Below are 16,461 nucleotides of genomic sequence, written 5' to 3'. Positions count from 1 at the left end.
GTGTCTTATTTAAGTAAAACAAATGTTAATCCAGTAACACTGCTGTCACCATACATTTAAAAATTCTCTGAGTGCTGTGTCAAATGATGTCCAACTTACATTTGTTCACAAATGAGCAAACTATGTAAGAATATAGAAAATATCTCAGTTGCTTGAATAAAAATAACTAGCATTACTCTGAGCGTGAAACACACTCACGTCCATACAGACCGAGAGATCCTTTTCTTACCTCAGGGTGTAATCGGGTCCGTTAGCAGTCCTTTATTTCCACAAAGCATTACAGAGCTGTACGATCCACCAGCTTCCCCTTCACAGGCAGGCTCGCTGGTCTCTCACACACTATCGGAAAACACACTGAGCGCTCGTCTCTGTCTACCTGCCTCTCCTCACTTTGCACTCCAGGTGTTACGTTTATCTAGTTTCTGCTTTAAGGGAGCAAATGACGACTTTTTTCCTGCTTCCTTTTGTGACGCTCCCTTTCACTCAGAAGAAATATCTAGGGGCTAGAAAATGACGACCGCACAAAAACCAAGCGTTTTCTCTTCCTCTCTGTCTCTAAGGTCAATCCATGCTCAGCTTCTGTCTTCTCGACTCCAGTAATGGGGAACATTTCACTCGTCCCATTTCCCTCCTCCTTTGCCTCCACCCCCTCTTTTTCTCTTCTCCTCTTCCTCCTCCTCCTCCTCCTCCTCCTCTCTCCCTCCCTCTCCCTCTCTCAGCTGTCACTCATTACAGGCTCACTCAAGCTTACGTTTAAACCCAAAGAACTTTTTAAATGTAACAGATGTCATTTTTTTTTATGTGTGGGTCCAATCCTAACATAGGCACCGTTAAACTTAATTCCCTAACTCGATTGTGAATGAAAACATAAAAGGAAGAGAATTTAAATGAAAAACAGAAGTAACTAAGTTAGGAAACATCTGAGCTGTACACACGTTTTTAGGATGTTTCCTAAAATCAAAGACATCCACGTATATAAATCCTGCTGATGGCAGCTCTGCCGTGATTACTTCCATGAAGCTGAAATGGTGTGGACGCAGTGTCAATATCTTGCTGTGCAGTAGAAAGTACAGGCCAGACCATAAACTTCACACCATGCAGGAGACCCCCCCCCCCCCCACACACACACACACACACACACCACTACCCCCACACACCCTCCCCCATCTCACCCACTGACTCACATGTGCACCTGAGCACACGCGCACACACATACTTTCAATCTGTGTTAACTGGAAACACACGGCTGCACATCTGTCTCATATGTGAAGTCTAACAGAGCTAGCGCAATGGGCTGAGTGTAATATCAAATCACACTCACACACAGACACACAAGCGGCCAGTTTCCTCAGTCTGAAGATGGCACCCTTTCACAACAACAGGGGTCAAAGTGGGCTCGGAATGATCTGGACCGGCGTTCCGGCGCTGTCAACTAACGAGTAATTAACTCCAAAAAGGCATCTTAAGACGTGTTACCGTCAAACGAGTTAATGCTTCATGGAGATACTTGCTCAGTAACAAGAAAATAAAGACATCCCACAGCCCACTTAAACCCTCCACACATCCTTTCCTCTCATCCGTGTGATGCGTTCAAGGTGTAGATATAAACTGCTTCTCAACTAGCTAGAGGCACTGAATGGAGCTATAAGCAGTAACTTTTTTGTCTTTACTTGGGAGATAAATTAAGATGCATCTTTGTGAGCCTCTGAACAAATATCAGCAAGTACACAAACAGGAATATGTTTGTCACAAAATAGAGAAAAATGTAAGAAAGAGGACAGGAGGTACGGAATGCTCAACAAAGCATTGTAGAGCAGGCTAAACAGGTTGGCTTGTGCTATTATGGTGAAGTTCACAGTGATACACTATATGCTGGACTGGTACACAGGAGACACGGCATTCAAGATCAGTGTTAGGTTACATCAAAAGGTAACAAAAATCTGTTTATATTTAAGGTAAAGATGCTGATTAGAATCACTCACTGAATTCTACCTTTTATATTAGCTTCACAGTGTTTATCATACTGGAAAATCAGCCATGGCTCATGAAACATTTGCTTATATCTTGTAGAACCCACAGAGAGCCATAAATCAGGGTAGCAGCTTGGGTCAGCTGATCACAGCTTCACAAGTAATTCTTTTACCCATACGGTGCCTTTACAACCAATCTTAGGGTTCCCCAACATGCCAAATCCCACTTTAACCCCTGGAGACAGACTCAAACACACATTTGCACACTCACTAGGAGTTAAGCAAACAAAAGTGAATGATTTCACACTCATACATGCGCCTAAACTAGGCCACTGCAAATTTCTGACACTCACTTCTTTACCTAAACGTCACCATAGAACCAATACTTGGATCAGATCGCCCACATTACAAAACTGGCTTTTTTACTTTTCTGTATCAGCACAGGATCATGCGTATAGTTTTGAGATAAATGTTTCTGAGATTTCCCAGTAAACACAAGACGAATGCTATTCTATTTATACTGCTATGGTTAAAATGGGAAACAAAAATAGAGATCATTACTTTTTTCCCCATGATTTGAAAAAAAAAAAATCAGAGTTTTAAAGTTGAAAGGACCTAAAAAAACAACAAAAACACATTTAACACAAAAGCACTTGAGGAGAAAAATATTTCATGAAGCAAACTCTTGACATCTGACTCCCTCAGCACATTTTGGAGAGACGTGGCCCAATTTTAGTCCTGTTTAACCCAGAGGGGAAGAAAATTCAGTGCTCTTCACTAACTTTATATTACATGAAGGTGCCTTGTGAAAAAAATTAATGAATTTAGGCACAACAAAACTCCTCCTGTTTACATTTTAGACCTCATATTGTTGCATATTGCTGGGGAAACCAGTGGATCTTGACTCTTTTAGATTTATGCACACAAAGCATCACATTTCTAAAGTTACTATTAACATTTTAGTTTTAGTTATTGTATTTTTTGCTGTTTCAATATGTGTGTGGATGGGTTTTAATGTCAAAGCACTTAAAATTCTGGAAAATATGAGATGTAAAACATGATGTGTAGGCTTTTTATGCTGGTGATGCCACTTTAAATAGACCAATCAAGAATGAATTGACTGTTAATAGTTGCAAATGGTGGCTAGATACGATTATAACTAAATAGAATTTAATTGGCATGAATGATCCTTCAACAACATTCAGAACATTTTGAATGTTGCTGTGTGTGTACACGGCAATAGAAAATAGCTAAGGGAGCAGTAACAAATCTATACAGGCCTGGAGACCAATCTGGAACAGAGCCACTGTCTCCAACTGTGCTCCAGCCACCTTTAGCTCGCTCACCATAGTGACAGCATGCGGCCCCGTCCCAAAGCATTTATCCCCGGCCCCAATAAACTCCGTGATTGATAGACTGTCTAGAGGACCTGTGTGCACAGATCGTGGCGAATGTCTGTTGAAAGTGTGTTATATGTGGATGCCGACGTGCGTTCGCGCGTGTGTGTGTACTGGACGTTTGAGAGTGAATGTGGAGGACTGGCTGTCAGAACAGATTAGGGTGTTGCCGAAGCGCTTGACAACTCAAGCACTTTATTATTAGCCAGGCTAGACCCGATCGGGGGGCGGGGGGTCGTCCAAAAACATCCCCGATGAAATATTTTCACAGCAAGTGGAGAAGGGAGCAGGGGAGGCGTCCCAAAACACGCCTGATGAAATGCACTTGCACACACACACACACACACACATACAAAAAGAAAAAAAAAAAAAACAGGAGTGGGGCATGGGCACATCTGAGCAGTGAACTGAGCAGAGGAAGAGGGCATTATATTAATACAGTCAAATAGCTGCACTTACTTTTGGTTTTTGTTGACTTTAGGAGTGTTTTCAAAGGGCCTGTTGGAGGTGGCTCATTCAATTTGAAGAGGCCCTTGAGAATAACTGTGTTCTTCAAGTGGAACAACAGCAGTTTATCTCTTCACCTCCAACAGGAGGGCTGACTAAGACAGACCCTGCTCCTTTTTTATCTAGCTTTTCATGATTTACTTATATTTTTTTAGCTCCATCATCACACTTTAAAAATCCACTTCTGAGCACTTTGATGTTGATCTAACAAATTTAGAATTGATTTATTAAATCTGGCCTAAGCATAGGCTCATTCACTTCATCAGTTAAAGTTAGACAAGAAGATCAAGTCAAGTCAGATCAAATGTGTTTTATTCATATGGCACATTTAAATCAACAGAAGTTGCACTAAAATGCTTTCCAGACAAAAGCATTAACATTCCAGATCTCCAAAAACCTCATTTCAAGACACAACATTGCACCAGAATTCCCAGTTAAGGCCAGTGTTTGGCTAGGTTTAGTAAGCTAACCTTAGTGGTGTTAAAAGTATTCACATTCTTTATATCCTTAGCACGTCCTTTTACAGAACTAAAGTACCACTACTTTAAAACAGCCCTTACAGGACATTTTAGTTAAAAACACAATGATCCAGGTGGTGCTGTGAGTGAGCAGCTAGCAACAATGGAGAAAAAAACTAAATAAAAACACCCTCCTTTTAACCTGAAAGAGCCAGACCCAAGGAATCTATTACAGAGGGGTGACCAGCTTAATTATGGACTTTTTTCTTCTTCTTTTTCATATGCCTGATTATATGATTTGGATAAAATTCTAAAAAGGGTGAAAAAAAAAATAGTCACAACTGCTCTAAATAGTTACTGATGATAATCCTAAAACTTGAAAACTGTAAATGTAAATGGACACTAAATGTTTTTCTGTATTAAATAAATCCTATAGTTTTAATTTAATTGCATTTAAAAAGGCTAAAAAACATCAGGATCAGAAAAAGAATGTAGCTGTGTAGTCTTTAGTTGTGTAGTTAATGGGACACAGAGGGACAGTCGTTGCACACGCGCACAAACACGGGCATGCACGCATACACCTGTGCAACACGATCACCCAACCATCCCTGCCTGCGCCATCGGCTGGTGTGTCGACCACAAAACATTCATGAAGAATGTTGCTCACCACACAAACACAAGCTTCATCTCGATCTATACTCTGCATTTTCCCCTCGTGCACGCATATGCACACACACAGAGTCACCCGTTTACCTGTCCCCTGCTCAAAGCTCTCTGCTCTCCACGTTTGTATGAGTGGTTATCGGGATGGTAACTCTATCCCCTTCCTTTCATGTAAAATACATTGTGCCGAGCCTCCACCCTCCAGCCCTCCCTCCTCCTACACCCCACAGTTCCCCAAGCCTGGGGAGGTGTAAATCTATCCCTCTCTTTATGCCTCCAAAAATGCCCCTTTTTCAGGTGTAGTAGGAAGCTATAAAGGAGGGGAAAAAAGTGAGGGAGTGAAAGGAGAGAACAGTTTGTGGAGCAGGGAGAAGGAGGAGGTGTTTGGGTGAAATAGGTACTCTCCGAAAACCTCTCTCACTCTCTCTCCCTCCATGTCTTTCTAGCCAGGTATACTTCGCTTCACCTGGCCATGCTTACATAAATTTGCCAGCCTGGTGATGTTCACAACTTTTACTACATAGAAAGAGAGCCTAACTCACAACACCGAGTGACTTGCGATGTCTTCAGCAAACCATGCCAGGAGAATATATTTGTACTAATATGATGAAGTTGGACAGCATAACTAATCGCAGTGAAAGATTTCACCAAATAAATAGTTATTGTTACAACAAGCAGTAGCTACATTATGCTAATCAATTAAAGACATTTAAAAATATAAACAGTTAAATACAAATAAAAATGAAGCCAGCAAAATGTTGCACAATACTGTGTTCTAAGCTGTTCTGTTATCAGCGTCTCCAAAGGTAAACTGGGACTTTTTTAAAATATAAAAATACATAAAAAACAAGTTTTTTTTTATTTTATTATTTCTTCTTTCTAACAAGCTTGCTGACAAAGGTCAGAATGAGCCACTAAAGGCTAAGTGGGCTGCCTACAAGGAATCAATGACTATCGCCCGCCTCGTGGATCTAGTTTTTGTTCCATTCGGCTCGCTGATAAAAGTCACACTTTTACAGTAAAACTGTTTTTCTTTTTCCATTTAAGTCTTATCACAGTATAAATTCTGGGCGTTTATGTTTAAGCAAAACCGCAGATATCATTAGTGCATCTTACTAATCCTGAAGTCCCAAGCGTTTGTTTTTCTTCAGTCGAACTGCGGTAGTAAATCCACGTGTTTGGGGGAGGAAGAGCTACAGAGGGGAACAGACCAATCTCCATGCTGCTCACCGTGCTGGTGGTCTTCATATCGCCTATTTAAATTGGCTCCTCATTGTCTAAGGGAGTGACGGATCACAGACACGATTTAATGCAGCTTTACTCAGTGGAGACAAATGAAAAGTCAGTGATGGATGTGTGTGTGTGTGTGTGTGTGTGTGTGTGTGTGTGTGTGTGTGTGTGTGTGTGTGTGTGTGTGTGTGTGTGTGTGTGTACACTGGTTCTGGGTTGTTAATAGTGCGTTTGGCCTCAACTGGCCCTGCTCAGCTAATCTGATGAGAGTGATTAAAAAAACAACTGGGAGAAACTTAAACCACTCCATGGCTGACTGCGTGCACGGACACACACACATACTGAGCACATCACTCAACTACTTAGTGGTATAGAACCACACTCCAGAACAAACACCTTAATATGAAGTTCTTGAAAGTCTGACAGTAGGTCAGATGAGTGGACAATGAACTGGAAGGATCAGTATAATTTAAAATGCTATTTAATCGACTGTTGGTTAACCTTTTTCAGACATAATGATTAATCAGTGACCCTTAATTGATCTAAATGACAACATAACGTATGCGTCATTAAGTGACTCCCATATCTGCGCTGCATTGCGATTTAGTATGCTGTTTAAAGGACCAATGTTAAATTTTATTAAAAGAAAATTCAGCACAATGGCAAACTAATTTGCAAATTTCCCTGCATGCAAGGTAATATAAGTAATTTTCATGCAATAATTTTTCTTTTGTCATCTTTTCCCCACCTGCATTAGCTTTATCCCCATAAATCGCTGGTTTAGACCCCACGATGCAGTCGTAAAAATTATGACTACAATATATGAAACTCCTGGGAAGTGTGATATGAATGTAAAAGCCTTGAGGTGAAAGAGAAGGAATATGAGTTTTCACAGATTAAGCTTAAAAGTAAGTGAGAAGACTTTTCTGGACCGTGGTGTTATAAGTTGTTCTAAAAGCCTTGATCAAGCAATCTGCCTAACTTGGAACCATTTTACCTGGCCAATATTCCACTTTTACATTTTTTTAATGGTGTTCTATTTAAACATACTGGTGATCCTTTCTCTCGCGTCATGACCTTGGACAGATAGATTGAATTTTAATTATAAATTACATTTTAAACAGAAAATAAAAAGAGGTTTTTAAAGGGCAGAGGTCTTCAGAGTTTTTATTATCTGAACAACATGTGATTGCGGCCCAAGTCATCTAGACTTGGTCGAACCGGGACAACCATCCCGAGGCTTTACTGAGAATGGCCCAATAAAGAGAAAATATCCAGTGAGTTACAGATGTTCGGGTGAAAATGTCTTGTTGATGCCAGAGGTCAGAGGAGAATGCCTTGGAACTTAACTAGTCATTACAACCATGCATAAAAACATCTGTGAATGGACAACATGATAAAGCAGATAGACTACAGTAATAAAAGACCCCACTCCTGACAGCAAAGAACAGGAAACGGAGCCTACTTTTCACACTGGCTCATGAAAATTGGACAACTGAAGATTAGAAAAACTTTGCCCGGTCTGATGAATCTCATTTTCTGCTGCAACGTTCGGATGTTAGGCTCAGAATTTGGGGTACACAACGTGAAAGCATGGATCCATCCTGTCTTGTACCAGAAGTTCAGGGTGGTGCTGGTGTAATAGTGTGGGGGATATTTTCTTAGCACACTGAGCCTTCTAGTACCAACTGAGCATGATCACAGCCTAGCTGATATTTTAGCTGACTGTTATTTTTGCTCTCTTTATAACTACAGTGTACCCATCTTCTCATGGCTACTTGCAGCAGGATAACACACCACGTCACAAAGTTCAAAGAATTTCAAATTCATTTCTTGAACATGACATTGAGTTCACTGCACTCAAATGGCCTCCACAGTCACCGGATCGCAATCCAATAGAGCGCCTTTGGGATGTGGAAGAACAGGAGAATCACATCATGGATGTGAGGTTGATAAATCTGCAGCAATTGTTTGATGCTCTCATATCAACATGACGTAAATCTCTGAGAAATGTTTCCAACACCTTTTTGAATCTATTTCATGAGGAATTATGGCCATCCTGAAAACATTTGGTGGTCCAACCTGACACTAGCAAGGTGTACCTAATAGTGTTCTTCAACGATTAATAAAGGCGACACCAGATCCTTGTTAAAGTTAAAAAGGTTTGGCCTGCTATGATAAGCTACAGCCAGAGTGGAAGAAAATGCTGTCTGGGTCTGGTTCTATACTAATGTTTCATAGTGTGACATGAAGTAAGTTGTTATCACAAGCCATACAAAATATTACCTTCTGCCCAGGCTACAGTATGAAAACCAAGGACTTAACAGAATGGATCCAAAATAAATCCACTGATATGTATGAAAGCGATGAAACTAAGGGGAAAAAAATAAAGCAGCAAGTTCTCTGCTGGTGTGCGAGACCTAAAGAAACTCAACACCAGCCTCAAGCAACACCCCCATCGCCAACCTGACCACAGCTACCGCACCCCCTGCTTGGTCTTCATACCGTAGCCCCCCCCCCTCCAAAGCACCTTGACATCCCAAAGGGAAACAAATATCAATGGGATGTGCGTGGGTCTGGGAAGACATCAGGTAGGGAAGAAAAGAACTGAAAAGCAAAAAAAATGTGCATGCAACTACTTGTGTTAAGGCTGAAAGACTAGACGGTCTAAATATCTGTGGTGGTCATCACTGGAGGTGGTGTGTGTGTGGGGCAGCAGCAGCAGCGGCATCAATAATTAAAGCTAATCTCATTAGGCCTCAGATCCCTTTCAGACGCTTTTAATTAAATGATGAATGGCCTCCCAGCTGCCTGTTAAATAATGCTGCTCATGACATCACAGTGTGCATGCATGCGAGAGGTACAACATAAGGTAGATATCCTTAAAAAAAAAAAGGGACACAAGGAGAGACTTTCAGTGCAGAGAAAGGTATGGTCTCTCTCGCACACACCCACACATGCAAACACCATCTGCTTGTGGATTCTTTATGCGGCTGATTATTAGAAGTTACGGCTGGCCTATGCACCACGGAGAGCAAACAGGAGTTAAATGTCTCAGAAGTGGCAAGCTGTTCCATCATACCAGGCCTCGAAACACTTCATATCAACTTCCTAATAAAATCACTCACAATACCAGATGTCTACAAAAAAGGAAGACAGATTGAGGGGAGAGAGAGTATGTAAGTGTAAAAAAAAAAAAAAAAAAAAGATGGTCAAGGAGCTTAAAAAAAAGAAAAAAGAAAAAAAGGTCAGTGAGGAGTTCGGTGGGTGTGAGGAGGATAAAGATAAAGGAAAACAAAGAAGGAGAGACACGTAGACTACAGAGTGAACTTGGAGAATGAGAGCAACAGGTAAAGAAGAGGACAGGTAAGGGTGCCAAACCGCCTAGGGCTCGCAATAGCACGGACGCCGCTACGAGAACACCCATAATCCTGTTTCTCATCCACCCCCCCCCCCCTGCTCTCTCCCTCTCTCTATCCTTCCATCCACCCCCTCCTCCCTCCCCCCCCCACCCTCGCTCTTGGGCTTGCTCTGTATCGGATTGCTGACTTCACAATAGGGCCTGAATCATCACTCTGTAGCCAGAGAGACACAGAGAGAGACGAAGAGGCGGGAAGGCCGGCGGGGAAAGAGAAGGTGGGACAGACAGTCAGTCAGACAGATCGAAGAAAAGGAAAAAAAAAATCAAGGACATGGAGCAAAAAAAAAAAAAAAAAAAAAAAAAAAAAAAAAAAAAAAAAAAAGAAGAAGAAGAAGAAGAAGAAGAAGAAGAAGAAGAAGAACACGACAAAACCAAAAACAACAACAACAACAAAAAAAAAGACTTCATTTTTCTCTTTGGATATCACTGCTGCAATGATGCAGTTCAGATGTGGTCGCAAAAAACCAAAACCAAAAAGTCTTTCATGAATATTAAGATTAATAAATAATTTTTTTACTTTCAGTGTATCCAGTCATTGTTCTACTCCATGCAGAACTTTAGGCTAACACCAGCACCAAATACAAAGCACAAACATGTAAGAAATTAATATCAATATTATTTTAATGTATTCAGGAAGGAATACTCTTAAGAGACAGGAAAGCATGAATTGCACACAAGTGCAAAATTCCAATTCCAAACTGTCAGATTCGATGAAAAACTGAAGATCTTTTGGTTTTAAATGGATTTTTTAAAATATGTGACTTGGCCATGCTCATGACTATGAACACTAATAATATAAGGCATTAATCTCTGCTTAAAACAAGAAACAAAGTGGCAGATAATGAAAACAGCCATTAGTTGTAGCAATAGTCAAGTCAGCACAGAGACACAGGTCACAGCCTCGCCGACCCCTCTCTCCCACCTCTCTGATTCTGCGCTGCTGCAGAGAAAGAAATCCAATCTCCCAGCAGAGCAACAGAGGAAGTTCTTGCGGCAGGCGAGGCAGAAGGTTCCTCCGTTACCAAAGCACAATTGTTGCAATTTCATTTCCTTCCCAGCAAAATGAGGAAATATGCTCCTCTTTTTGGAACCAATGGCAGATGAGCATTAGCCAGAAGTTGGGGCCGAACAAAAGGTGGGCTATATCGACGGCTCTATTTATGGAAGTTACTGCAAACAAAGAAGAAAATGTTTTACTATTTTAATAATGACTTCTTCTTGGGGTTATGCTTTTACATTTTAAACGTGTTTTATCTTTACGGAGCAAATTCAAAGCATCAGTTCAGCACGTCAGTTACAAAAAAAAAGAAAGAAAGAAATAATAACCAACTATGTTAAAATGTCACATCTGGCAATATAGGGATTTTCTTGAGAAGTCTCAGAGTAATCAATAAAGTGATGAGTCTTGGCAAGAAATACATAGCCCTGATTGACTTCCATTAAACAAGCATGGCCACAGTATTAGACAGTCTCCACTCAGATGACCTCAGCCAACCCACACCACAGAGAGTATATGCGTATAACAGAGAAAGAAACACCTACACACTCGTACTCTCACACACCAGACACTAAAGCACACATATCATGTGGTTTCCTGTCTGGTGTGTTCTTCTAGAAAACCCACGCCACTTGCTCTGGCTTCTAGATGGATTCTCCAGTCTGTTTTGGGGGCTTTGACTCTGTCAGGCTTTGAGTGGCTCAGGGACTGTCTGTGACCCGCTGACCTCACACCTAGCTGCCTTTCTCTGGCCAGACAGACTCTCACTCTATTCTCATATACGAGTTATAAATTATCTGTACCAAAGCATGGACTGAAGGGCTTTTGGCGAAAGACAGATGTTTTGGTTGTTTCACACATCTTAAATAATAACAATGTGCAGCACCAGGACGATTCATGTTATGGATGCACTAAGCCAAGGAAAAACACTGTGCTGTGCACTTCCCTACATCTTTATTACAGTAACGCGCAACTATGCATCGCCACATGGGTGGAGCTGTTGGGAATCTGTTGTGAGTCTTATCCATTGTTGCACCAGTGCAACAACAGGTTTAGCTTATTTAGCGGTTCAGGTGCTGATGGGTGATTTAGTGACTGGGGAAAGAAGTCCTTTAGAGATGAAACATGTGTCCAACTGTTTAACACACTTTTCAGTGAATTTTTCCCCCCCACACGCACCATTTAGATCAAACGGTGTTGCCATGGTAAGCCCAATTTAACTCATTGGCCAAAAACTAGCATTTCCCGCTAAAATTGTAAGCACTTACCATATTGGGCTCATGCTAAAGTTTGTAGCTTTAACAATATAATGTTTAGTCAACCTGAATACTACATTAATATAAACTTTGGGATGGAGGCTCAGAGTTTGTCGGTCCTTGAAAGGCATTCCTTTAATTAAATATATGTACATATTGAAATTCTGAGCATTCTTCTGCATGCAATCTTAAAACTATCATAACTCCTGCTATTATGCTATGATTTTCTAAATCTGCTCTCATTTGCTTGGTTTTCTTGTCACGGTTTCTCTGCAACTGCATGCAGTTTAATATCATTTAGCATTTATTGTCTACATTGTGCATGCCATATTTCATATCCTGCTCTCCCTACTCCACTGCCTTCTCCTGTGCTGATCAAAATAATCTGCAGCGTTTCTTGCACAGAGAGAGAAGACTCACTCAGCAACACTCAGCTGTCAGCTACACATAAATCTTACGAGAAGCACTGTACACCAAGCTGAAATTGAAGTGCCCCTCGGTGCCCCAGCTAGGATGCCAGCCTACCAGAGGGATGCCAGTGGGGTAGCTGTTACACTCTACACTTCAGTGATCTGTCCCGTTGCCGGGCAGATTTTGAAACGGCCATCTATGACGCCAGTGCAATCTTAGCAATCAGGGTTGGGCTGTAGTCATATTAAGCTACTGCTGCTGCATGTACGTTTGTGTGAATGTGTCTGTATGGGGTTGTAGGGGTGAAAGAGGGGTGCAACCTGACCCCTTTCCTTCTCCTACTTGGTCTCTCGCTCTGTGTCTCACGCACATGCACACACACTAGGACAGCTGCCATACTAGGGGCCTCTCCCAGTGCACCAGAGGAAAAGGCTAAAGCTAAAAGAACCCTTTCCCCTCATGTTTCAGACGCTTTTTCTTTCTTCTCCATCTCTCTTACTTTTTTTCCCTTCAGGTGGCTCAACATTTTAAATCCTGCAAAGCTCCCTGGGGTCAACAAATGCTCCTGCTCCCCCATCTCTCACTGCTTCCACCTCCACCAAGCCAAAGACTGGAGACTTCAATCGGAGGTCTGTTGGATCAGGAGCTCTTGAGACTGTGTGTGGAGTTTGCATGCGTTTTCTGTTTTCTGTGTGTGCACTGAATGACTGACGCTGATCTGTCAATCCAATCTCCTTAATGTTCACAGCTGAATTCAAATACAAATCGTTGTATTCGTCGACATCATCTCACAGAGCATCACCTAAAAACAACAGCTTTTCTCCAAAGCGAAACAAAATATGCGACAACAGGTGAAGCGAAACACCTCAAGAAGCTGTAAGCAGCGCTTCGGAGCGAACCATTGCAAGCGCCATCTCAGGCTCCTTTCCAGCGCTCCCAGAGGACCCCAGACGGCAGGCTGGCTCTCGACAGGCAAGCGGCCAGAGAGGACGCCTGACCATAACCCAGATGACGTGCGATGGATGTGGTGGGAAAAGGGCGGGGTGGAGGAAGTAAGGGTACTTTAAAGGGTAAAGAGGAGGAGTGGGGGTATTAAATATCAACAGACAACTCCCCGAAACCTTGTGTGTGAGGTCTGAGTTGTTTTCTTAGTCACCCGAGACACGCCTATTTCAATGAAGGAGTGCGGGGAAAGAATTAGCCAATTTCAGTTTAAAGACTAAAACCAAAAGGAAAGCTTGAAAATTTTTTTACAAGTATAGGATAAGTTTATAATTTAAAATGTTCAGTCAGATGTTAAAGCTGTCATTCATACTTAGAATCAAAGGTTTAAAGGTTCAGCTGTAATCAGACTGAAACAATACGAGCAAAGCTGCAAATTAAATTTCCATTTAAAGCCTTGAAAAAGAGGTTGAATGTATTTGAGGTTGACATATTTTGAACCATTTTTAAAAGGAAAAAATGGCATATGTCAGCTGTTTTAACAGTTTCAGATGAAACTGCAGTTTTCTTTATCTTTTTGATAAACCTTTGAAATTAGACTGCAGTTCAAAGTTTAGCCATATATCTGAAAACAGTGGCCACCTTATAGTAATTCAGTCTCAGTCCTTAAGTACAGTTACAGCATACTGTCGGGTGTTAGAACTGGAACTAATGACCCCAAATATCACTCAATTTTTCCAATAACTGAAAGTAGTGTTAGTGCAGGGCTATTATATTGACCTGTATTGATTTTAGCTATGTCCACATGTGAAAACCATATACCGAGTTTCCTAAATACCAACACACCTGAATTCTCCGGTTGTCCAAGTTACAAAGTAAGCTTTGGCCCCTTTACAGAAAATGCTGAGCCTGAACATTTTAGAAGTCACAAATCTGAGCCTATAAAACCATCGAACTAATAAAAATCTCTGTCCTTGCTCCGATATCTCATTTCCAACACGAACAATTAATCAATGTCTTTGAGCCGCAGCTCAAATTCACTTATAGATGATATCACTGCCCTATTTAAAGTAGGTGAAGTAACTGTGGAATATGCACATCAATATTTGATGTCGCGATAGCGGCAAGACAAGATAGATGTTTTTCTCTGTTCTCTCTTTATTTCTGTGTTTTTGTGTTCTTTAGTGTGCGTGTCTGTGCGTGTGTGCGCGTGCATTTTATGTATGAGTGACATGTACTCCGCTGGGGTCCGCCTGTAATCCAACCTGAAGTGAGGCTAACAGAGCAGCACAAAAAGTCGGGGGGGAAAAAAAAAAACAACATACTTCGTGGGCTCTGTCCCACTTTGCGCTATTATTACTGTCGAGGCTGGCAGGTCAGAGAGAGGGAGGGAGAGAGAACGCTGCTTCATGGAGGAGGAGAAGAAGATGAAATTACACCTGTTCTGGTGGCTGACTAACGACTTTGAAATGCGAGTGGCCCTCGCTCGCCGCCAAAATCATTTTCCCAACAATACGGCCTGATCTTTAAACAAGCAGAACTGGGACGCTGCGCTGACGTGACGCAGAGATGGCCCGCTGTCCTGGGACGCTCACAAACCCTCGGGCTCAAGTGTGGTGTGTGTGTGTGTGTGCGTTTGTGTGTCTGTGTCAGTGTGTGACTGAAATGTAAAAGATAAAGATAAAAATTACCTCCTTTTTCAATTTAATGAGTGATTTGAATTGCGTTACACACTTCGGCTCACAAAATTCACACACATGATTGTTAAATTGACATCTATGCCCAACATTGTTTCTCCTGAAGTCTCATTCACTCTGACTGGTGCCATATGGTTACTGTACGCTCACTGAAACACAGCTGCTGTGTATTAGCCTGGACACACACACACACACACAATGTATGTCTCTAATGCACCCATTCCTCACACTTGTGTGGCCGATACAAGGTATACTTACTCGCTCAGCCACACACACTTACATACAGTAGCCTTTAACTCACCATCTGTTCGCTGAGGTCCTGTGAGGCCTCCATGGCTCCTCTGGCTTTGATCTGCCACACACTTGAAAGCCAAAAAAGAAAATAGGGAAATAAAATAGATGTCAGAAGCCTAAAAGTGACGCTTTGTTTACTTAAAAGTAAACAAGATCATCTGATAGACTGAGATGTTTTCCACCAAAATCCCAGCAAAAACAAACCACTCTTCTGGGAGTTTCATGGCTTATATCGTGAATGAAATCGCGCACGGTTCAGCATTTAAGTTACTTTGTACGTGTGTGTGCATCTGTCGGTTAGCCCTTCAGTCACTGCGTTTATGTGTGAGCAACAGGAGAGCGAAGGAGGGAAGCGACAGCGTTAACTTCAGCATATCATCTTCAGCCGAGGGTGAAGTGGAGAGATAATTGCAGAAGTAAATATCAACAATGAAAATGGAGAAGTGTAAGTGATAGGGCCGCTTGGCTGCCTCTGGACCACAGACACAGTGGCTGGCTAGCGCACGAAGATAGTGAGTGACCCTATTAATACTAGACAGGAGACAGGTTGGCGGAGGAGTTCGGAGAAGCCTGAGGTGATTGTCTACAAGTTAAGCGAAGATGAGGCGTTGCGATCAGCCAGATGAGGACAGAAGCTACAATGCGTCCTCGTCTTGTTGTCGCTACTGTCATGCACGGAGTGACGCGGCAACAAAGGACTGCAAAAAAACAAAACAAAACAATGGAAAAAGGTGCCATTATCCCAACAGGGTGACACTGAATGGCTCCTTTCTGGTATGTTGCGCAAAAGGCGTCAGAAAAAAGAATAAGCTGCAAAAACACACACACACAACCTGCAAACACAAAGGTCCTCCCCGTCATTAGATCTGTTGTTCCCAGCAATGTGGTAAAGAGTGCCACTAACTGTACCTATCTCAAGTTCTCCATCAAAATACACTTTTTATTTTACTGTAACACTTTTTGACTGTAATCGTGAATACTACAATGTGCATACAAGTGTGTTGCTCTTTCTAAAAGACAGATACAAGGGATTTGTTTACTTTTACCACAAAGACTGATCAGGGTCTAAAATGTTTTTCCCAAAATATGGACAGGTATGAGCACAAAATTGGGGCACTCCAAGTTGTTCTTCAGTCTGCGCAGTGTTTTGTTGCCGAGTGTGTTTGCATGTGTGTGCACTGTGGAGTTTTCTGGCTCGATCCTTTAAACTAACTGGCA

General features: G+C 41.8%; 1 protein-coding gene across 7 annotated transcripts in view; it reads right to left on the bottom strand.

The window, feature by feature from the left end:
• eya4 (EYA transcriptional coactivator and phosphatase 4) overlaps positions 1-16,461 on the bottom strand; it is a 51,450-nt gene that overhangs the window by 32,089 nt on the left and 2,900 nt on the right. For 5 of the 7 annotated variants that reach the window (XR_013971576.1, XM_080881840.1, XM_080881839.1 and 2 more), the window contains exon 2: positions 15,251-15,311. The exons of 1 other annotated variant lie outside the window; for it this stretch is intronic. Coding sequence is in view for 4 of the 6 variants with exons in the window: in XM_080881840.1 (XP_080737966.1) it covers positions 15,251-15,283 (33 nt within the window). In the remaining 2 variants the exon portion in view is untranslated. Of the gene's footprint in view, positions 1-229; positions 609-15,250; positions 15,312-16,461 lie in introns of those variants that run through there. One more of the 7 variants, XM_080881843.1, reaches the window with a different exon arrangement.

Source organism: Rhamphochromis sp. 'chilingali' (assembly GCF_963969265.1).
Source record: "Rhamphochromis sp. 'chilingali' genome assembly, chromosome: 5".
Classification (NCBI taxonomy): domain Eukaryota; kingdom Metazoa; phylum Chordata; class Actinopteri; order Cichliformes; family Cichlidae; genus Rhamphochromis; species Rhamphochromis sp. 'chilingali'.
The sequence above is the reverse complement of the archived record's forward strand: the minus strand, read 5'-3'. Positions and strand labels throughout refer to the sequence as shown.